General features: G+C 46.9%; 1 protein-coding gene across 5 annotated transcripts in view; it reads right to left on the bottom strand.

The window, feature by feature from the left end:
- Window positions 1-22,409, bottom strand: part of FRMD5 (FERM domain containing 5) — a 287,035-nt gene that overhangs the window by 79,500 nt on the left and 185,126 nt on the right. For all 5 annotated transcript variants that reach the window (XM_048868351.2, XM_048868348.2, XM_048868350.2 and 2 more), the window contains exon 2: window positions 5,637-5,741. In XM_048868351.2, coding sequence (XP_048724308.1) covers window positions 5,637-5,741 — 105 coding nt within the window. The remainder of the gene's footprint in view (window positions 1-5,636; window positions 5,742-22,409) is intronic.

The raw sequence follows: 22,409 nt of genomic DNA, 5'->3' as shown, positions 1-22,409 counted from the left end.
GAGCGGAGCAGCTTGTGGAGTGGATCAGAGTGAAGAGCTGTGGGGCAGTCGACTTCAGGTCATGTAAGGTGCCCCTTACCTCTTTCCTTCTCCACCCCACATTTTAACCCAGACTGGGGAGTAACACTCTGCAGATGAACTTTTGAACTCTGGAGCTGGACTTTTGGGGTGGTTGGATTTTTTTTTGACTTTGGGTGATTTCTGGATTGCTAGACTCAAGGTTTGGGTTGTGGGACTCAAGAACCCGAGGGAAAGGATGTGGTCCAATTTGCTGGGGGGGTGTCTTTGCTCATGGTTTGGTTGATGAACCCTAGTTGTGGTGTTTTCCCAATTTAATGCTGATGTCGTTTACCTCCTGTTATTAAAGGTTCTCTGCTACACTGAGATGCTTGCAAGAGGGGAAGTATTGCCTTTTTGAGGCACCCAGGGGTGTGTGTAAGATTTTCCCAGGTCACTGCGTGGGGGCTCGAGCCAGTTTTGCATTTGCTTTGATAAGAGGGAACCCCTGTGTACTGAGCCCAGCCCTTGCTGCTATCAACTTGGCCTGGCAGAAGGGTTACACTATGACCGGGATGCAGTGGGCATTTCTGGCAGAGCACTCTGATGGGTCTGACTTGAACCACCTTATTTCCCAAAGGAAGACCCCCACCTTTGTTTAAGTTGTCCCCTCTCCGCTCCTTCTCAGGGCAGCACTCGCTTGGCTGCTCCCCCCGGGTCAGTTGGGGGGCATCCCCCGACCTGCAGTTTGCAGGGCCTCTGATCAGCACTAAATATGGCAGGGAATAAGATGGCATCAGTGGATATAAAGTGTCCCCCCCAGCGTCAGAGTCTCTGATTAAAATCCACCCTCTTGCACAGAAAAATCTTTCAAGGCATTTCCTTCCCTCTGGCGTCCTCGGGGGTGGGGAGCAGAGGAGTTGGAGGGAGAATTTCCCTCTCTCCCTAGTGCGTGACCAGCCAGCAGTTTCCCCTCTGCCCTTGCTCCTTTAGACCCCGGGAACCCAAGAGACCATGTTACATTTCTATTACAATTCTCGCTCTGCGCTCCGCCGAGATGGAGAAGGTTTGCCACACTTCCTCTCAGCTGTACCATTACATCTGACTAGGTATCACCATCCAAGTCCATTTGAGTGGGAGCGTTTTATCTTGCTGGGTTAAGCAAGAACTCTGCCAGCCGGACAGCAGTCTCTTCTGCTGGCATCTCGAAGCACTTGCCGAGGTGAAGCACAAGATAGTTGGGAAATATTTCCCCTTGCTTTATTAGCTGCAGCATCCCAAGGTCAGGTGCAGGTTTCCATTTGCGACAACAGATCAGTCAGGTTACGTGTCAAACACATTAATCTTCGGCTTGGGCACCTTCCATTAGCTGGTGTCTGCAGCTCTGTATCACCTGACGGTCTGATTCCTTACAGAGCACAGCGAGCTGACAGGACCCTGTCAATGTCTAGGCCCATGGGTTACACCCACGTGTTATAGCTGGACACGTGCTTTGTGTTGTGAAAACAGACATCTATCACTCCAATTCTGAATGATTAAAACCAAAGCCCAAAGTGGGGTACTTTTAGGCCTGGTCTACACCCAACATGTAGGTTGACCTAGCTACATTGCTCACACCACTGAGACGTTGTTAAGCCGACCTCAGCCCCAGTGAAGACTCCTGTTGATCTAGCTCCCGCCTCTCAGAGGGATGGAAGAAGCCCACAGGTTCAGCTGCAGCATTTCTAGCATGGGCATACCCTTAGTATCGATCCTGCACTATAAACATGTACACCAACACCTGCATGCGTGCTGTGACAAACCCCTCCCTATCTGAGAAACTGCCTCTTTCAAATCGCAGCGGGAGGATTTTGCAGCTATGCCCCAAGCCTGCTGGATCCCTCCCCCTGTCCTGCACAAACACCTCTCTTTTAAAGGGATGATTCTTGTTATTTAACTGTGCTGCCGTGCCAGAGATACAGGCAAACAGCGCTGGGATGTACGATCAGCTCAGCTGCATCTGCAAAATGCCTTTTCCCCTTGGCACTGCCTGGACTGATAGATTGAAATCCCCCAGCGTAAGCTGGGGGGGCAAAAAAAGCACACCTTTCATTATAACGTGACTGAGCAGGTTACACCTGAGGCCTGTCTTTCCGGAGTGACTCTGACAGCACCTTCCAAAAAGAAGCCCGAGGTCCTTATTGCAGCAAGGGTTTGCTACCATCGCTGCTCAGGTCTGTGGCCCAACTTAAAGGGAGATGCAAGAAACGGAAAGATTTCCCTCGGCATGAAGAGGAGGCTAACAGATGCCTGGGGAGAAGTACCACCACATAGCAGAGGAAAATGACATCACAGCCGTCACGGGACAGGTCAGTGAACACAAAACATTGCAGGCAGCGTGAAGAACCATCCTGAGGAAACAGCGGGCCCGCCCCAGGAGCCAGGAGCTCAAAGTACACCGGCAGTGCCATCGCTGGAGAAGCCGTTCGCACGAGACGTGCGGCACATGGCACACCCCAGCGAGGACAGCACGCCGCCCCCCCCCTTTCCTCGAGAGGGGCTCGAGCTCTTGGAGGCCTTCGCTGAGTCCTTGCGGAGGGAGAATTTCTTTGGGTGGCCAAGGGAGGAATGGGATTGCATGAAGGGAAAGGAAATGTCAGCAGCGCATCAGGAAAAACCTTCCCCAACAGCGAGCGGTGTCTGAGATCCCCCAGGGAAGTGGGGAAAGTCCCATCACCTGGAACACTTCACACTGGATCAGATAAACACCAGGACACCTCTGGTAGGGGAGGACCCTCGCTCCAGCTGGGGTAGGCTCAGGGCACCCGTCATCAGAAGCCATCACCAATTTCTAAGATTTTTATGGTATGAGAAAAATTTCAAAACCACTGTTTCTGGCTCCACAGTCTCTCAAACCACCCTTTCTAAACTGCTGACGGTTTGTAGCTACGCAGAACAGTTTCCTTGCCAAGCCTGGCCATACTCCGCAAATAAATACGTTTGCAATAAATATCAGATACTTTTTCTGTATGGCCCAGAACTCTCTGCCAGGCATGTGCTCGGCTGGTACAATCACACTTCCTGGAGCCTGCGAACACTGGATAATGGCATTTAGTGATGTCAGGACCAAGCCCAGGGTTTTTTTCACACTAAATGCCATCATCACTTCAGTGTGGACAAGACAAAACAGCTCATGTTCTCCAGGCCTCCATCCCAACCAGTTGTGCAGACATTTCAATAGAAGAAACAATGTCACTGCTTGAATCTATTAATATGTACGGAGAAATTCCCAGAGGCACTTCTTAGCCTTTGTGTGGACTCATGGTGCATGCAATTTTCTGTAGGATGGTCCCTTTTCAATGGCCATGCAAACAGACAACACATTCCAGTGTATCACACGCAAGGCCTTATCTGTACATATATTTAAAGAAGCTATTTGCCAACAAGCAGGAAAACAAAGAGGCAACACAACCAGAGCGGCAGTTAGTGATCAGTCAGAATCACTGCAAGAAAAATGTTGCTCTCCACCGCTAAAGAGCCACCATAGTTTAGCCCATTACGAATTCAGCCGCTCCTTCAAATGAGGTTATTCATCGCCCGTGACACTGATGAGCAGGAAGAAAGGTCGGAGAGATTTCAGAGAGGAGCATGGAAGCACAAGTGCCCAGAAAAAAACTTGCAGGGTTAAAGAAAGGCATTGGGAGTCAGCTGATCACGAACACACAGGAAAGACATTGAGGCCACTGATGCTGCTGCATCATTGCTAGCCAGGAATTTAGCCACGGAGGCGGGAAGCACAAAAACCAGCGAGTGCCGAAGAGACAGCAAGCAGAGCCTCCTGGGCACTGGTGTGTGTTCCGCTGGGAGAGGAAAAGGAGACAAGTGAAAGACCCAAACTGCCATCCCCGTGCTTAATGGGAATTAACCATAACAGCTGTTCAACAAGGACAGCTCATGGCACCACCTCACTCTTCAGGGAGCCGCGCTGTAAGTTCTCTTCCCCTGCGTATCCTCGCTGTTTCTCTGATGCCATGACGGGTGCAAGGGGACTGAGCAGGAACAGACATTACTCCTGTTCTGAGGCTTTTGGGAAAGGTCTTAAGCTCAGCAGCAAACTCAGTGCTACCATCAGAGTAAAAACCAGTTGGGAGTTATACAGAGCTTCCAACCCATCCATTTCGGGTGCTCATGTGGCACGTGCTGTACGCGTGTACACATTCTGCATTCTTTGTGTGTTTGTAAAGGAATATTAATCTAATGTAGAAAACTAACCTTGAGAAGTGGCAGAAATAACACACACACATTTGAGTTCTTGGCGATACTGTGATATTCATTATACGTAGCCACAAAGGCACAGCTCAGCAAGTCCCTGTTCCTGCAGTAACAACCACTGTTGTGTACCCCTGCACCTGGGCAGAGTTGTTTTGACTTGAAGGGGACATTGCAAACGTGCATGGATTGGGGCTCGCAAACTGCACTGTGCAATCGGCACCCATCATCCTGCTGTCTGAAACAATCTCATGAATGCAATGCACAGCCAATTCCTAACCTAGAAGTCTTCTCTATCAAGCTTCCACATACTGTATTTTTTCTTCTCATGCTTTATTGCCCCAGGTAGCAGCTGCTCTATTTCCTACCCTAGAGGGGATTGTTGCATTTCAGTCTCTATGTGAAAATGTGGTTCCGGGGGCAGGGGGAGAGCTCAGTGGTTTGAGCATTGGCCTGCTAAATCCAGGGTTGTGAGTTCAAACCTTGAGGGAGCCATTTAGGGATCTGGGGCAAAAAAAAATTGGGGACTGGTCCTGCTTTGAGCAGGGGGTTGGACTAGATGACCTCCTGAGGTCCCTTCCAACCCAGATCTTCTGTGATTCTACTTGGTAAAGCTACCCTGAAAAAAATGGGCATTAGGAAGTTCCATGTCTGCTCCTCCTTTTCGCCCCTACCTATCTGCTCATTTTACAAATGAAAAGATTTTTTTCCTAAGTGCCAGCTCATCCTGGGATCTGTGACTCCTGCTGAGTTCTTTCTGGTTCACACATCACAGCCTAAGTGAATAATTCCGTTGCTGATGCATGAGCCAGAATGCGATCCAGCTCCCCTCTCAGAGCCGCATAGGCTCTGAAATGCTTGAGGGAACAGAAAGTATCAAAACATACTTTTGTAATGAAAGGAAACAGATGAGACTCCTCCCCTGGTACAGTGTGAATGAGGGAGACCTCTGGCTTTTTGATTGACAGGTGGACCACATTACCCTACCAATTAACCCATTGGGGTATACACTATTTCTCAGGCTGGTCTTCTTGCAGAACAGCAGAGATAGGAAAAGCTATAGAGAAAGACTCCTGACAAAGGGCTGGGTTGATTTCTGTTCTAAATAGTTTATTTCCCTGTTTGTTTTGCACTGTGTCTGTTAGTCTCATGAAAAACAACAATTCTCTTTCTCTCTCTCTCTTTTTTTTTTTTTTTAATAGTGAATCACTAAGAAAAAATGCAAATACAAACCCCAGACAGGAAGGGTATATTTTCCCCAGCTAAGGACTGTGACATGTACCTGGAGCAGCACTGCCTTAGAGGTTTACTGTAGGGAAAATTCCTCCAGACTATCCAAGCATGTCTTGGAAACAGATCTTAGTGTAGCTCGTAACTTGGCTGCTACTTACCCTTTGCTTGTCCGGGTCCACAAACCGAATTCCAAAGTAGTCTTTCTCCAGTAAGTTTAGGTGGTGGCAGAGAAGGTCAAACAGATACTGACCCTTGGCATCTCTCTGCAAGATAAAGAAACTGCATTTACAAATGGATAGACACACACCTGCTACGTTTAACTAAAAAGCAAAACCACAGCTCCCCTAGAGTACTGAAATAGTCAACAGTACACCCAGCAGGCTTTGCTTTTGCTGAAAACAAGATGGTGAAGGATTTGCAAGCGGGAGCATGACATACCAATACGCTCGGCCATCTGAAACCTAGGATCACACCCAGGTTTGGTTTAGTCCCATTAACTTCCCTGGAGTTTTATCACAGATGAATTCATCTCAGTGGGTCACATTCTGCTCTCCCCTACACCACAGAGAAGTCCCGTTCATGTCATTAGGGCTGCACAGGTGTAACGGAGAGTAGAACCCAGTGTGTTTTTATCTGATTGGTCCTGGCCTGAGAAATGTAAAATCGTCACACTAAGCACTCAGGATTAATATTATCAGGGATGTTTCTGGGTTATGTGAAATACCCACAACCTTTTGCAATCAAGTGGAGTCTAGCTCAGGTTGACAAAAGAAGGAAGTTCTGAGTCCAGGCTGCTCCACACCAACTTACCCTGCCTGTGTCCCAGGTTTTAGGAGAACGTGTGATCTGAATGATCAGACATGCTCCAATATTATGCACAATGGAACAAACTATCAACCCTAACTGAATTATCTTCCTTCTGTTACTCAGCTCAGACTCTACCAACTCGTGGGCCACTACTGACCGACGCCCCAATTCAGCAAAGCATTTAAGAATGTTCTTATCTTTAAGCACATGCTTAAATCCCATTGAAGTTAAATGTCTGTTAGTGCTTGCTGAATTGGGGCCTCAGTGTGGGTACTCCTCCAAGTTGCTCCAGGCTTCTGCTGACCTGGCAGTAGACCACTCAAATGGCCCCATTTAATTTTATTTCAATCACCATCTATCGGATGGTTTCCCAATTCAATAAAAACCCCTTTCAAATGTTCACGCAGCGTGTGCCAGTATTTGCATCCAGCCAATCACCATCCTCATTCCCCAACAGACTCCTTGCAGAAGAACGCTGCAGCCTGTAGTCTGACACTTCACTAGCAGGCACGTAATTCATTAGTAAGAAAACTGCTTCTAAGTAACCCTGTTTCATTTTTTCCATGGAATGGCTGTCACTGGAGCCAGTCCACCCTAATAAAGAACAATGAGGATGCTCTGAAACACTGTAATTACATTCTTGGATACTTCTAAGGGAATGTTTTCACTGTTTTTTATAAACATCTTGCCAGAGATTCATGTCTGTTTTCACAAATTTCCTGCTTTTAGTAATTTTCCTTTCACTTGCTTCAATAATATTTAGCATTTATGTAGCACTTTTCAAACATTAACTCTCACAACCCCCTGTGATGCCATCCTTTGTTCACACATGTACAACTAGCTTCTCTCATAAGGTTACATAAGTCCACATTGGCCTTTAGGTCACATTGCAAGGCATATATTTCTTTTCCCAAGCTTTGAGGGAGGAGGGATAGCTCAGTGGTTTGAGCACTGGCCTGCTAAACCCAGGGTTGTGAGCTCAATCCTTGAGGGAGCCATTTAGGGTTCTGGGGCAAAATTGGGAACTGGTCCTACTTTGAGCAGGGGGTTGGACTAGATGACCTCCTGAGGTCCCTTCCCCAACCCTGATATTCTATGATTCTATGACCTCCTGAGGTTCCTTCCAACCCTGATATTTGATGAGGAGACCTCAGCTGTATGGAGGAAGGGGTTTAAACTGTTTGTAGAGCCCTGCATGGATAACTGCTCCCCGGAATAGAAAGTGGGGATATCCGCAGATTTTCAGAGCAGCAGCCATTTGTTAGCAGTGGGATTAGAACTCATGAATGTCCAGTTTACAGTGCTCTGCTCAGACTGTGGTATCTCACCTCCTAATTTCTGTTGTCCAGCGTTCTACATTACGGTTCCACAGCAGAAGCTGTAAGATTACCACTCTTTTTTCAAACAGTAAAGCAGCAGAACACTGCACTGATGTTTTTATAGATTCATAGGACTTTAAGGCCAGAAGATATGATCATTCGGTCTGGCCTCTTGCATAACACAGGCCAGAGAACCTCACCCAGTGACTTCTGCATCAAACACAACTTCTGCTTGACCTAGAGCAGATCTTTTAGAAAGACATCCCGTCTTGGTTTAAAGACCCCAAGTGATAGAGAATCTACCGCATCCCCTAGCAAGTTGTTCCAATGGTTAACTTCCCTCGCTATTAAAAATTTGCACCTTTTTTCTAGTCTGAATTTGTCAGGCTTCAGCTTCCAGCCATAGGAGCCTTATGCCTTCATCCACTAAAGAGCCATCTAGTGTCAGAAATCGGTTCCCCACCTATGTACCTGCAGACCATGCTCAATTAACCTCTTGGCTTTTTCTTGGATAAACTAAGCAGGTTGAGTTTCTTTAGTCTTTCACTATTTTATGATTCAAGGACTAACATTTATTTTTAACCTTGTCAAGGTTCCTTCCCCACTCTGAACTCTGGGGTACAGATGTGGGGACCCGCATGAAAGACCCCCTAGTCTTATTTCTACCATCTAAGGTTAAAAACTTCCCCAAAGCACAAAATCTTTGCCTTTGGACTAGGGTATGCTGCCACCACCAAGCGCTTTAACAAAGAACCAGGGAAAAGGACCACTTGGAGTTCCTCTTCCCCCAGCTATCCCCCCAAGCCCTTACACCCCCTTTCCTGGGGAGGCTTGAGAATAAACAAGTTGAACACAGACCAGCTTGGGTTTCTTAGGACCCTAAAAACCCAATCAGATTCTTAAAAAAACAGAACTTTATTAGAAGAACAAAACAAAGATAAAAGAAACACTAAGATTAGAATGGAAGATAATCTCACAGGCAGTCAGATTCAAAACACAGAGAATCCCTCTAGGCAAAAACTTAAGTTACAAAAAGACACAAAACCAGGAATACACATTCCCTCCAGCACAGCGAATTTATAAGCCAAAACAAAGAAAACCTAACGTATTTTCTAGCTAGATTAGTTACTATCTTTACAGGAGTTGGAAGGCTTGCATCCTTGATCTGTTCCCGGCAAAGGTATCACAGAGACAGACAAAACCCTTTCCCCCCCCGCCTCCAGATTTGAAAGTATCTTGTCCCCGCATTGGTCATTTTGGGTCAGGTGCCAGCGAGGTTACCTTAGCTTCTTAACCCTTTACAGGTGAAAGGATTTTGCCTCCGGCCAGGAGGGATTTTATAGCACTGTATACAGAAAGGTGGTTACCCTTCCCTTTATATTTATGACAAACCTGTTTTCGCTCTCTCCTTTTCTACTGAGATATTGAGACTAATTTCTTCTTCCCTTCCTGCTCTACACTGGTTTGTATTGCTGTGTGCTGTTAAAGTCTATATTTATCTATAACCAACGAGTGCTTTCACGACTCCATGCTAAGGAAACACCCACTCCTAAAGGGAGCTTCTAAACATTCTAATTCATGAAAGCATTGCTGAATTACAGCAGAACTCCTTTGGAAGAACAGGATGAACATCCAGTCCAATTACCATTAAGAATAGGACAAGGCATCTACGGAAAAGTAGCAATGTTCAAACCTGGTCCGTGTAATGGCATTGATTAGCTCTGCTTCCCAGTATGGCTAAACGGAACGTTTTAAGAGGCATGGCTGGGGGGGCTAAGCCATAGTCTATTTTTTTCTGGTTCTTACAATTCAGTCCCTCCCTGAGTCACTTCAGCTAATCTGCCAAGAGGAACTGGTATTGGTTTTGGGCAGCTTCTTTAGTCAGCTGTGTGCAGGTGAAGGTGCTTCCGCTCTGCATTTGCTGCAGCAGAGATATCAAAGACACGGCGATGACTCCTGTAAGAAGCTGAATAGGCTGTCTATAAAACTGCATGGTAGTTGGGCAGAAACCTGTTTTTCATAAGGTCCCACGTGCCAGGACAATTTCTAAATACAGCTAGACTGGGAATTACAGAGGAATTTTGAAGTATCATAGACCTAACACTTGGTATATTTTGAGATTATTAAAACCTGAAGCCCAGTCCTGCAAAGCCTTAGACACATGCTTAATTCTAGATAGTGAGAGTGGTACCATTGAAGTCCATGGGGCTGCAGACTGTGTATGAAGTTAGGCACAGGTTTAGGTCCTCAGCGGATAGTGCCTATATATCCTCTAGATTAGAAGTATGATTACTATTTTTCCAAAATTTTCTCCAATCCACTGCTGAAAGTTTTTTGTTTTTTTTTGGGGGGGGAGGGGGGAGCCAATATTAATGTAGGACCTACAAAAATATTTGTTGCACTTGGTGTTTCTTTGTTCTCCAGCATCACTTAACTAAGGATTGGTCCATACAAAGAACTGTATCCATTTAATCAACAGTGTGATTTATTATTGATTTAGTTAACCCAGTACATCATCATCTCTGGACACTGTTGCATCAGTGTAAACCTGGCCCATAACCATTTAGTGGGTGTCAGTACATTTACAGACACAAGCTAAGTCAATGTAAGCTGCTGTTTTAAAACAATACAGAAGTGTTCGCACGAGGGGGGTGGGGTTGCACTGGTGTAACTGAATTCTTTTTTTAACTGATTTAAGATAAACGAGTGCAATTTGTGTGTATAGACAAGCCCTAAGAAACACTATTCTCAACCCTTCCAACCCCCAAGTGCTATGGACACAGAGGCAGGTGCATACAATGTCCATTTCTTGTGTTCTGGGCTCAGGAGAAAAACTAAATACTGATGGGAAAAAAAAAAGGTGTCTGTGTCTATTTCAAGATCTGTTAGGAACCGCAGGGGGAAAACTCACCATTTAGCAAATCGACAAGAGACAAGATTGGATGGGAAAGAAATTACATTTCCAAATTCTGAGAGACTATTACAAATAATGATGGATTTTCAAGATAGTGCTCAGTAAAGCATTATGCTGATGACTCATTCTGTGGTATATTTTGTGGAGGGGAATATAGTGCTCATCAGTCAAGGGCTAAGAGCACCTTGGAAAGCCAGGTGCAGTGTGAACAGGATGAGCACAAGCTTCCCCACCCATCACTGCCACTGCATCCCAGTTTGGAGCGCAGCACCCATGCCAGGCCAGTTTAGAGGCTAACCTTGCTAAATGGTGCTAGATTCCTGAGGTGCTTTCATGGCTTTGATAAAATGCTGCCCTCAGACCCCACTATGAAGATCTACTTCAAGAACTCATGGACCACCTTTCAAGTCAGGCATTTGCACTCACTATCAGCATTAAGAAAACAGTTGTATTAGGACATGGGGTTCCACAAGATCCTTCAATTACCTTAAACGTAAACCAGCTAGAGGTCCAAAAGTTCAGCTATTTATGTTCTACAGTGACCACCAACCTCTCACTGGATGAAGAACTAAATGTTTGCATTGGAAAGGCTGCCACCATCTTTAGCAGATGACCTAAAATAGCATGGAACAACTCAGAGCTTGCCAACAAGACCAAAATACTAGTGTACCAAGCTTGCGTCCTCAGCGCTCTCAAGTGTGGTGGGGAAACATGGACAACTTGTGCTCATCAGGAGAAAAGGGTGAACAGTTTCTGCCTACACTGTTTACGCCGCATACTCAACACCAAATGGCAAGATCAAGTCACCAACGCAGAGGTTCTTCGAAGGGCAAATTTACCAACCTTGACAGACCGGCTCAAGCAAAGACGACCGCGCTGGCTGGGCCATCTGAGTAGGTTTGAAGACAGACGCATACACAAGGACATGCTGTACGGGGAGCTATCTGAGGGAACAAGAGCAACAGGACATCCCAAGCTTCGCTATAAAGACACATGCAAGCGAGATATGAAGGAATTTGGAATTGATCCTGACCAATGGGAAATCTTGGCAAGCGATAATAACAAGTGGCGCCATCGTCTCCATCAGGGTATCAAAGTCCATGACAGAAGCTGGCCCGCCAAAGCTTGAGCAGAAACGAGCCCGAAGGAAGCAAGCAGCTTCCAGCCAAGATACAGACATTTGCAACAACTGCCAAAGATCATTCAAATCTCAGATTGGACTGTTCAGTCACATGGAACATTGCAAACCATCTACATCATAGGCTGCCATTCCCACCATCTCCTGCAGATGACAGGATGCCAAAAAAAAAAAGAAAAAGAGACTGGGGCCATGTCAAGGTTCCTTCCCCACTCTGAACTCTAGGGTACAGATGTGGGGACCTGCATGAAAACCTCCTAAGCTTACTTTCACCAGCTTAGGTTAAAACTTTCCCAAGGTACAAATTAATTTTATCTGTTGACCCTGGATCTCCACTGCCACCACCGAACTCTAACTGGGTTTACTGGGAAACGTAGTTTGGACACGTCTTTCCCCCCAAAATCCTCCCAACCCTTGCACCCCACTTCCTGGGAAAGGATTGGTAAAAATCCTCACCAATTTGCATAGGTGACCACAGACCCAAACCCTTGGATCTGAGAACAATGAAAAAGCATTCAGTTTTCTTACAAGAAGACTTTTAATAGAAGTAAAGGAATCACCTCTGTAAAATCAGGATGGTAGATACCTTACAGGGTAATTAGATTCAAAACATAGAGAATCCCTCTAGGCAAAACCTTAAGTTACTAAAAAGACACACAGACAGGAATAGTCATTCTATTCAGCACAGTTCTTTTCTCAGCCATTTAAAGAAATCATAATCTAACACATATCTAGCTAGATTACTTACTAAAAGTTCTAAGACTCCACTCCTGCTCTATCCCTGGCAAAAGCAGCAAACAGACAGACCCAGACCCTTTGTTTTTCTTCCTCCTCCCAGCTTTTGAAAGTATCTTGTCTCCTCATTGGTCATTTTGGTCAGGTGCCAGCGAGGTTACCTTTAGCTTCTTAACCCTTTACAGGTGAGAGGATTTTTCCTCTGGCCAGGAGGGATTTTAAAGGGGTTTACCCTTCCCTTTATATTTATGACAGGCCGTTATGCTCCTTTTCACTTCTTACCTAATTAGAACAAGAACACTCGGACCCCATGTGGTGCTGAGTTCCCTCAACGCCCGCTGAAGGTACCCACAGTGTCCGGCCCCAAGTCTCCAGAGGCAGGAAGCTGGCGTATGATGCTCCCAACCCAGCACTGTGATTCCAAAATGACTGATTTCCAGAGGGCGGGTGCTCAGCATCTTCTGACGATCAGGCCCCCTTACAACGGCTCCAGTTGGGCACCCAAAAATCACAAGTCACATCCGGAAATCTCAAGCCATGCTACCTAGCCCGAGCAGTGTTCTTGGAAAAGACTCCAGGCATAGAGCTTTCCAGGGGTTTCTCTCACTGCAGTTCTTACTTACTGTAGTGGGGCGGCTGCCCCACTCCATGAAGAAAAGGGCTAGAACAGGCCAGAGACGCTGTGCAGACCAGCAGCCAATCAGCAAGGGCCTGTGGAGGGCCAATCAGGGCTAAGGAAGAGGCAGCTAATCAGGGCCGGACTGGGCCCTATATAAAGACCGCCTAGCAAAGGAGAAGGCAGTCTCTCCCTGGTTAGCAAGGGAGAAGGACTGGCTCCTGAGGTAAGGAGGTAGCACCTTAGACAGAGGAGAGCTCCGGCCCAGTTACCTGCCAGGCTGCAGCCCCTGCTAGAAAGGGTCAAGAAGGTGCACTGGGCCAAAGGGGAAATGACCCAGGGAAGACAGGCAGACAAGAGGGGAGGGAAGAAGGGCAGAGAGAGGCTGCCGCTAGAGGGTCCCTGGGTTAAAACCCAGAGTAGCAGGTGGGCCTGGGTCTCCCCTCCCCCTTGCACTGCACCTGGCCACAGAGGAGTGTGGCCAAGACAGACTGCAACTTGCCCCTGAGGTGAGGGGCTAGACTTTGGGGTTGTGGTTGGCCACTGAGGGAGGTGCAAGACGAAGGACTGTTGTTATCTCCCCCCTCGCCTCCCTGGAAGGGGGTGAGAATGGAGAGGACACTGCCGAGTGGGGAGCAAGGCGGTTCCCAAACCAGCAGAGCAGACAACGGGCGAGACACCACACGCAGAAGGTGCTCTGCAGCTGACAAGAGCTAATTCCCGGAGCAACCAGCAGGAGTCTCCAGCGGTGGTGAGTCGTGACCCCGTTACACTTACCAAGAGAAAAAAGAGAAAGCTAGGGGGCCAGATTCTGCTCTTACCTGTACCAGTGAGAATCTGGAGCCAGTGCACCACAGCCATTGGATCTGGCCTGTCCATCTGGCATGGTCTCGTTCATGGTATGCTAGTTCTGAAAGCACTCCAGCACCTCTTTGCCTTGCCAGAGACACACTCGGTCACCTGGCTACGTTTGCGTTCTCAAGTCAGCATGAGCTGTGCTTTAATACTTTTCATCTTGCACAGATCAAATGTTGCTTCTGACAGCTGACAGGGCTCCTTTAAGATAACACAGGATCCTATTTTCCTACAAATCCATTTAATGAATATGTTGTTATCTGATCAAATAATCACTCACTAGAAATAGGCCAGGCAATCAGGGAACCCCTAGAGGTCTGTCTCTAGCGCGTTTCTGGCATTTGATACATTATGGTAAATGTCACTGCATTTTAAATCAATTGTGCTTCATTTAAAGAGTTAATAAATTCAGACTGGAATTATGCAAATATTGAAATGATTTGCTTACTCCACATCAGCCTGTACTTGCTGAGGTGTCCGACCTTTCCAAAGGGCTTGCAATAAGCCACCCAGAGTCAGGCTGAAGCAGTAATGGAAGGGCTGACCCCAATCCTTTGCAACAGCAGGCCTGTGTTTCCAAGTATAAATGCATGTCAAGGTCTATTCCGTTTGCAAGTCTGCTGCATTTAATTGGCTCCCATCCTGCTGTAACAGGTTACTAGTGTCTCGTGCAGTCATAGAGGGAAGTCAGCAGTGATGGGGACAAGGAGAGGGACTCTGCTTGAGACACACCAGGTGTGAAGTTCCAGCTCCAGCAGAGAACGAGCCTGTGGAAATCCAGCCACTGCATCCAGCAGAGTGACAGAGGGGAGAATGGCAGAGTGATCTGGACACCAAGTAGAGTCCACTGAGCATGGAAATCAGTGCTCATTCTCTTCCACTGCTTCGAAAAGCTTGTAACCTGGGGTGATCACTTACTCTGAGCTTTCTTCAGAGACTCGTGTTGCTCCTACTGGGAAACTATCACTCGGCTGTCCCTAGAATTCTCCTGCCTTGTGACCAGGCTGTCTCCTTTACAACCTTGCCGCACAGTCTTTCATTCTATACTAATTTCCCTGCTCTGATACCTGCTTTACACACCTGCGGTCTGCACAAACCTCCAGAGGCAGAATTCTCTCCAGAGCCAGTCTGCGAGCACAGCCCTCATACGCGACGCGAACCTCACTGGCACTTTTCTAGGTGATGCCATGGATGATTCTGCTTGCCTACAAGGCTACTCACTGCAGTCTCACTCTGTCCCCCAACAGCTACCTAGCCAGCATTCCCCTAAAGCCTGGTCTCAGCTGTAGACCTGAATAATTCTTGACAGCTCTCAGTTAGCACTGCATCAGTTGGTAACCGTGCTTTCTTTCCACCCTTACCCGCTGGAACTCACTTGCAGCACTGTCAAGGTTTCTTCCCCACTCTGAACTCTAGGGTACAAATGTGGGGACCTGCATGAAAACCTCCTAAGCTTACTTTTACCAGCTTAGGTTAAAAGAAAAGGAGTACTTGTGGCACCTTAGAGACTAACCAATTTATTTGAGCATGAGCTTTCGTGAGCTACAGCTCACTTCATCGGATGTAGCTCACGAAAGCTCATGCTCAAATAAATTGGTTAGTCTCTAAGGTGCCACAAGTACTCCTTTTCTTTTTGCGAATACAGACTAACACGGCTGTTACTCTGAAACCTATCAGCTTAGGTTAAAACTTCCCCAAGGTACAAACTATTTTACCCTTTGCCCTTGGTTTTTCACTGCTACCACCAAACGTTTCTCTGAGTTCCTGAGAAAGTGTTGTTTGGAAAAGTCTTTCCTCCCAACCCTTGCACCCTACTTCTCGGGGAAGATTTGGTAAAAATCCTCACCAATTTGCATAGGTGACCACAGACCCAAACCCTTGGATCTTAGAACAATAAAAAAAAGCATTCAGTTCTTGAAAAGAAACATTTTAATAGAAGAAACAATAAAAAGGAAAGAATCACCTCTGTAAGATCAGGATGGTAAATATCTTACAGGGTAATCAGATTCAAAACCTAGAGAATACCTCTAGGCAATACCTTAGGTTACAAAAAGACACAAACAGGAATCTACGTTCCATTCAGCACAGCTTATTTTCTCAGCCATTTAAAGAAATCATAATCTAACGCATCTCTAGCTAGATTACTTACTAAATTTTAAGACTCCATTCCTGTTCTGTCCCCAGCAAAAGCCTCACCCGGACAGACACAGACCCTTTGATGTTCTCCCTCTTCCCAGCTTTTGAAAGTATCTTGTCTCCTCATTGGTCATTTTGGTCAGGTGCCAGTGAGGTTATCCTAGCTTCTTAACCCTCTAGAGGTGAAAGGGTTTTTTCCTCTGGCCAGGAGGGATTTAAAGGTGCTTAGCCTTCCCTTTATATTTATGACACTGGCCTCAGCTGTAGACCTGAATAATTCTTGACAGCTCTCTGTTAGCACTGCATCAGTTGGTAACTGTGCTTTCTTTCCACCCTTACCCGCTGGAACTCACTTGCAGCACAAACTGGTCTCACTGAAAGAAAAGGAGGACTTGTGGCACCTTAGAGACTAACCAATTTATTTGAGCATGAGCTTTCGTGAGCTACAGCTCAGATGAAGTGCCACAAGTACTCCTTTTCTTTTTGCGAATACAGACTAACACGGCTGTTACTCTGAAACTGGTCTCACTGAGTCATTAACTAAGTTTAAATCAAGTCTAAAGACTCTCCTGTTGCAACCATGATTGATCTATTCGTAAAGCGTCTGTGATGCTGTTGTGAAGGGCGTGAAATGTAATGGTTGACGCAGTACATACCATTTGAAAAGACTGTTTCAACACGCTGAGAGCTGAGAAAGACAAGTGAGTTCACTACTGCAGGTGCAGAAGGTTTTAGAGACTTTGCATATCTTTGCTGATTATATAGTGGGTTATGTTGAAATATGCAGTGTATGTGAGTTAAAAAGACAGTTAGGAAAAGCTTCATTTGAACAGACAAGAATGTTTCAAAATGATTTATCAACAGCCACCTCCTCCCAGTGAAATTAGTCAAACCTGGGGGCTCCAGCAGCCTGCCCTTGGAATATAATTAACAGTGCACATGGCCCCTAGCTAAAGCAGTAACTAGAGTCTGTGTAACCCAGGGCCACATTTTATGTGATTTTACATAACACTGAAGGACCAATAAACTGGTTTTCAACTTGTTCCAATTATGGTAACACAAAATGGAACCAGAACAAGTTTTGTGAACAAATCCACATGGACAAATTTAAGAGGTTCCTATCTATGAGTGGAAACACCCTGCTGTCTTATCCCCTTCCTCCCAGGCCAAAGGCCCCCAAGCATTATAGCCATGACCTACACGGCAGAGGGGCCCCCCTTCAGCTGGAGCCAGAGCCCTTCCCTCCAAGGGCAAACTAGAAATACCACTGCTCCTGAAAGTATATGCTTAACATATGCAGGGCTTTCCCACACAGGAGGAAACCACAGAGAACGTGTTTAGGGCACATCTGTCCATGGAAATTCATGTCTGTTCCATCGACTTAGCTCTCTGTAGTGCTCATCACTGTATCATCTAGCACCCCAACCTGATCAGAAAATTTCCTGTGGACTTCTAGGGGCCCTAAGCACTGTGTTCTCTTCTGCACTAGTGTTTAGAAATGAGAGGGGCCCTGTGTTAAAACCAAGAAACGAAAAGGCTTTTGAGCCAAATGTATCCCACCTTTCCCCTTCATTGTTTGCCATAAATGCAAAGGACCACATTTGTTCCTGGTGTAACTCCACTGGCTCCTGGAAAGTTACACCAGGGATTTATCTGGCCCAGAGTGACAGAAACCACATCAGCTGCTCTCCCTTGGGATGTGGGTTTGTTTTCTCTCAGATGAGTTTTTAATCTGAGACCATCTGACTAGCACAATAAACACCCCCATTCACTAACCTATGCAAGAGGCAGCTCAATATAAAAATTCCTTCCTCTGATAGCAGCAGCAACAAACCAATGCCATAGAAACCCCGAAGCTGCAATGGCCAGCAGTGTGCACAAAGGAACCCATGGCCAGAATGGCACGAACTAATGTCTAGTCCTCACCATTGCTGCTTCTTTGAGTTTTTCCTGAAGGTATCTGGGAGCCCCCTGCAGGGCCTCTGCTGCTAACCTCTCCTGCTGACTATTTAGTATTCATCCCTCTCATTCCTATCGATAACACAGAACATAAAAACCCAGGCATGGATGCTATTCAGCACTTTGCTCTATTTACAAACACTGCAGACGTTCAAGGGAGGAGTTAAATATTTATAAATCCAGCCTGTTGTCTCCCACTCTTGTATTTCCTGGCTGGAGATACTGTGTGCCTCTCCCCTGAAGCCCATTAGATACATTTCCATTGACAGCACGGACGCTCAGCGGTAAAGCAGAGCAGACCCACAGCTACATCTCTGGCTGCTACTGGTCTCATCGAGTCAAGTGACACTGCCCCAGCTTACGACATTGAACCTGGGCTGCAGAGCTCAGAGCTAGAATTGGATCTGCGACCGGGTGCCTGGGACGGGCCATGCCGAGGGCAGACTATCCCCAAGGCTGGTGGTTTGCTCTAGAATTAGATTCACCAGGCCAGTAACAAAAGAGCGGTTAGCCAGAAGCCAAACACCGTCCCCTGTAGGCATCCCAGCCCTTGGCTCCCACCCAGACAACCCAATCTAATACAGTGAGAGGTTATTGGAAACCCATTTAATCATAGGTGAGGTTCATTCTAATCCCAAAGGATCAGACACTTCCTTACCCCCAGGTCAAGATGTATCTCAGATCTTACCCAAATATCACTCTGTGAACTAATCTTTAGTAAACTAACTAAGGTTTAACAGTAAAAGAGAAAAAGGGTTATAAATGGCTAGTAGATCATACACATACAAATGATTGCAAAGTCCTTGTGTTAGGGGTGTAGCAGTGGTGGAAGAGACAGCTGGCTCGTAAAGTCCCTGGTTCCGTCCAAAAGATTGGAAGGTGGATCCATAGTTCATAATGCTCCTCTGAGTTGTAAATCCACAGTCCAGAGAATTGGAGCAGGAAAGAGACAACATGGAGATGTCTCAGGTGTCTTTTTAGATCCTCTGCCCTGTGCATGGAAATTTCCTGTCCCAAACAAAGCCCACAGCCCTGGTGAATGGACAGTTACTGGCTCCAGATGGAGTCTGGGGTCACATCAGCCTATCATGTCCTTTCATGGTTTGCTGAATCACAGGGGGTGGCCATTGGCTCCTCGCTGTCTGAGGCATCCACAGGAAGAGTTATCCGGTGTGGGATGAGTTTCTTCAATGACCCATTAGGAGAGTGGGCCCAATTCTGTATATAACACAATCTTTCAACCTTCCCAGATGATCCTCCTTCACTGGCTTCTTGGCTGTCTTTCATCACCAGTTTACATAACCCTGACTTCGTTACACTGTAGAGCACGGCATTCATTCATTATTATTATCATCATCATCAGAGCACCTAGGAACCCGGTCTCGAACCAGACACTGCTGTTCTCGGTGCTGTATAAAGAGAGCCCCCCAGACCCACACTCGAAGTGCGCTTTCTTCTCTCCACACCATACACCGCTCCAACATAGAGCTATCCATAGCGTGTCACGAGAGCCAACGTAGTCTAAATGCGTGCAGTCAGTGTCTGGGACTCTCTCCCCTGCTACTGCACAGAGTGAGACTGACTCTCGGACACAAGGAAGTAAGGGCACGGTATTAAACAAAATAAATCCTGCTTCAGACACTAGTAAATCTTCACCAGGCTCTGTTTCAGTCACTAAAGGCAGCATGTAGGAAGAGGCTGTGACCATTCTGTACAGAGTAACGTAGATTCACAGATCCCAAGGCCAGAAGGGACCATTGTGATCATCCGGCCCGTGGGACCATCCTGCCTGGCTCCTGAGCTCCCGGACGGGGAGGCTTGTCCCCGGCCTCTCCCCCACTTTCCCCCCTCCCCTGCAGCCTGCCGCTCTGAGCAGCCTGGTAAGGGGGCGGGGAGAGGAGGGGGCAGGAGGTCCCGGGGGGCAGTCAGGGGACAGGGGGCGGTCAGATGGGGCAGAGGTTCGGGGAGCAGGGTAGTCAGGAGACAGGGAGCAGGGGGGGTTGGATAGGGGGTGGGGTCCTGGGGGGGCAGTTAGGGACGGGGGTACCGGGAGGGGGCGGTCAGAGGACAAGAAGTGTGTGTGGGGGGATGGATGGGTCGGGGTCCTGGGGGGCCTGTCAGGGGGCAGGGGTGTGGATAGGGGTCGGGGCAGCTGGAGACAAGGAGCAAGGGGGCTTAGAGAAGAGGGGGGTCTGGGGGGGGTTAGGGGCAGGGGGTCCCAGGAGAGGGTGGTCAGGGGACAAGGAACAGGGGGGTTGGATTGGTGGGGGGTTCTGAGGGGGGCAGTCAGCGGGCGGGAAGTGGGTGGGGGCCAGCCTGTTTGGGGGACACAGACTTCCCTACCAGGCCCTCCATACCGTTTCGCAACCTCGACGTGGCCCTTGGGCCAAAAAGTTTGCCCACCCCTATCTAGTCTGACCTGCTGGGTGACACAGGCCACAGACCGACCCCATAATCACTCCTAGAGCAGAGCTTATAGAAAAACACCTCACTGTGATTTTAAAATGGTCAGTGACAGAGACTCCAGCATGACCCTTTGCAAACTGCTCCCAGGGTTAATTAGTCTCGCCGTTAAAAATGCACACCTTATTTTCAGCCTGAATTTGTCTAGCTTCAGTTTCTGATCACATTAGACCTTTCTCTGCTAGGTTAAAGAGCCCATTATTAAATATTTGTTCCCCATGTCGCTACTTACAGACCGGGATCAAGTCCGCCTTTGACCTTTTCTTTGTTAAAGCTAAAGCGATTGAGCTCCTGGGGTCCGCCACCAAATGAGGCACCACCCTCGTCCTTGCTAATTATCCAGGTGCCCTGGAAGCCTCTAATCATTCATTCCCCACTGCTGATACCGCCGAACTGGAAGGCTGGGAACAAGATGGTGACCGCTGTGTCCCTTGCCACGGACCTTTTACTGTCCACTGGTCAGCCTTAAGTAACAACACTGTGCAAGGTGTGGGAACCCCACTGCTTTAGATGCAATGGCATCATAACAATGCAACACATTATGCGAGTGTAAAGTGAAGCTTCTCAGGATGTGTCTGGCCTTGCCGTTTGCTACTTTCATCTCACACTTCACCTGCTGTCACCTTTCAAGTGCAGCTAAATTGTTTGTTGCGTTCCGAATGTCACTGCAGTTTGATTACACTGGGAAAACATGCAATTGAACTGACAGACTGACAGCGATTAGCATTAACCATAACTCTTCATGCTGCAATTGCAACAATTGTGTCTAGAGATGAGACAAGCAGTTCTGACAAAGCAGAAATTGAGTCAAACCCTTGCCTGAGCCTTGTACAGCACACAACAAAACTCTGTAGTGTAAGCACTAATTCTGATCTCGCTCCCACCCAAACTGGACAGTCTCTATGTGAAAGAATAAATGGACGCAAATCAGACGTCAAGAATTATAACATTCAAAAACCAGCTGGAGAACACTTCACTCTCTTTGGTCACTCGATTACGGACCTAAAAGTGGCAATTCTTCAACCAAAAAAACTTCAAAAACAGACTCCAACGAGAGACTGCTGAATTGGAATTAATTTGAAAACTGGATACAATTAACTTAGGCTTGAATAAAGACTGGGAGTGGATGGGTCATTACACAAACTAAAACTATTTCCCCTTGTTTATCCCGCCACTGTTCCTCACACCTTCTTGTCAACTGCTGGAAATGGCCCACCTTGATTATCACTACAAAAGGTCCCCTTCCCCCTCCCCCCAGGCTCTCTTGCTGGTAATAGCTCACCTTACCTGACCACTCTTGTTACAGTGTGTATGGTAACACCTATTGTTTCATGTTCTCTGTGTATATAAAATCTCCCCACTGTATTTTCCACTGAATGCATCCGATGAAGTGAGCTGTAGCTCACAAAAGCTTATGCTCAAATAAATTTGTTAGTCTCTAAGGTTCCAAAAGTACTCCTTTCCTTTTTGAGGAGTAACTCTGTACCCACAGAAGTCAGTTTCGGCCCTGGATCCTTTCAACAGTTGCTTTTCCCTAATCAATCTTTGCTGCAGCACAAACGAAACAAAAAATCCCAACTTCCTGTGCAAGACTGCAAACAGTGAGAAGCCACCGTCACTCAATCAGTTTGACAATTATTATAAATGGCTGATCGCACACTTGTGACTGACAAAGGTCCTGCAGGCAGACCGCTACTGTGCACCAAGGGGCACTCCGTCAGTTGGTATCATTAACACATCTGGGAAAATTACAGTTTCACCGTCACCCACATAGCTTATGCCAGCATAACGTACAGACTGATGTTGGGAAGTGGCTGGGAGAAACCCTAGGATTTCTTTGTTGCCCTTTCCAATGTTAGACAAGGATGGAAAAAACACAATTTTAAGACATTTCCTAGAGCATTTTAAGCAACAAAGCTCAGCTTCTTGATCAGCTGCTGCAGTAACCTCTGCAGCCTACATGGACAAATTTCTGCATCAAGGATAAAC

Source organism: Caretta caretta, chromosome 10 (assembly GCF_965140235.1).
Source record: "Caretta caretta isolate rCarCar2 chromosome 10, rCarCar1.hap1, whole genome shotgun sequence".
NCBI classification, from domain to species: Eukaryota; Metazoa; Chordata; order Testudines; family Cheloniidae; genus Caretta; species Caretta caretta.
Note: the sequence above shows the minus strand (reverse complement) of the source record. Positions and strands in the feature narration are given on the sequence as shown.